Source organism: Mixophyes fleayi, chromosome 3 (assembly GCF_038048845.1).
Source record: "Mixophyes fleayi isolate aMixFle1 chromosome 3, aMixFle1.hap1, whole genome shotgun sequence".
Taxonomy (NCBI): Eukaryota; Metazoa; Chordata; class Amphibia; order Anura; family Limnodynastidae; genus Mixophyes; species Mixophyes fleayi.
This window is the reverse complement of record NC_134404.1, coordinates 128,169,103-128,170,560: the sequence shown is the minus strand read 5'-3', so window position 1 is coordinate 128,170,560 and position 1,458 is coordinate 128,169,103. Positions and strand designations below refer to the sequence as shown.

The 1,458-nt window shown below is 43.4% G+C and overlaps 1 protein-coding gene across 2 annotated transcripts in view; it reads right to left on the bottom strand.

Annotated features, from left to right (window-relative positions):
• Nucleotides 1–755, bottom strand: part of TFRC (transferrin receptor) — a 23,234-nt gene extending 22,479 nt beyond the window's left edge. For both annotated transcript variants that reach the window (XM_075202337.1, XM_075202338.1), the window contains exon 1: nucleotides 693–755. In XM_075202337.1, the coding sequence (XP_075058438.1) occupies nucleotides 693–737 (45 nt within the window). In that variant the 5' untranslated portion in view covers nucleotides 738–755. The remainder of the gene's footprint in view (nucleotides 1–692) is intronic.
• Between the last annotated feature and the right edge of the window lie 703 nt (nucleotides 756–1,458).

Sequence of the window (1,458 nt, the reverse complement as noted above, 5' to 3'; positions counted from 1 at the left end):
TATAACAAGCATGGCAAATGTACACTAAATTATAGGTTCACCTTAACTAAATGTCCATGTTAGACTGCTGTCAAAATAATTAGAAGCCGCGTGTTTAATACTGTGCTACAACCCAGGAGCAGCCACCGCCGAAGTTAGAAAGACACATACAGCCGAATAAAGAATTCAAACCAATGTATGTGGCGAGTAGAAGTAATGCAATCACTTATACTACATCACCAGGTTATAATGAAAGGGAGCTTCCTAACACAAGACTAAAGAATAGCAAATATTGAATTAAGTAACCAGCCAATAACTCAGCTCAGGAGCTGTCAGACACATGGTGACCTTCAAGTTCAAGGCGCTGGCGGCTGCACTAAATGACAGGTTGGAAACCATACAATCAGTGCAGACTCCGGGATGTCCTGACCTCAACCCTTAGTATTTCTGGGTAACCAGAAAGACTCGCACTGCAAGATACACAATCATTCAGTCATCACAACGGACAATAGGACGGAATACTTACAGCACCGTGGGACAACAACGATGTCTGGGCTAATGCGACTTACAAAGACAATGAATGAAAGGCCCAGCAGGTGACACCTAAAAATACAACCTCTATACTACTCTTACTGATAGCCTGCGGTAGGGGATAAATATAGGATGAACGCGCAGCCATGTGCTGCTGAATGTCCATGTACAGTCACACTCACCTCCCGTCTTCTACAGTGACTTAATGGACGGCGCACACGGCTCATTATACCGCCCCGGATCACGTACACCGCCACAGACCCGCCTCCGGAACAAGCCCTATGACAAGATGAAAGGCCGCTTTCTTACACGCCCCTACAGACAACCTTGTCCTTGATAGTTAGCTGCTATGTTATATCATCTGACAGAGGTCTCTATAACCTCTGGGGTAAATGTATTAAGCAGAGTTATTTGCAAATTGAAAACGCATTGTCTTGAAAGACAGGTTTTGCCTTTCAAGACATTGTAGTTTTCGATTTGAAAGTCGCCGAATATCGTCGATTTGCAAAAAAATCCGCTTAATTAATTTACCCCCTAGAGTAGAACAAGGGAGAAGTTATCTTCTTATTCACTCCAGCTTCTTATTCAGAAAATGTTATTTTTAAAGGTTTAAATCAAGTTGGATCACTGATTTCACAATCATATTAACACTAAGCGGTGTTCCTTACACAAACTGCAATAGTATTTATGACCCAACAAGGTTTTGGCATGAAATCAGGGTGCAAAGTTACCATATTCTATCATCTTGAATAAGTAGCTGTAGTTTTTTGAAGGGTTAACCAGATTTACTGCTAGGCAATCTAGGCACCTGCCTAGGGCCCAGCGGTCTCCAGGTGGCCCCACAGGCCGGCAATGAAAAGCGTTCCACTCCTTATGCCACCCCCCGCTGCTGTTTGACCACCGGACCATGAAAAAAAATAAACTGCGCACAAGAAAAACCCCACCTAT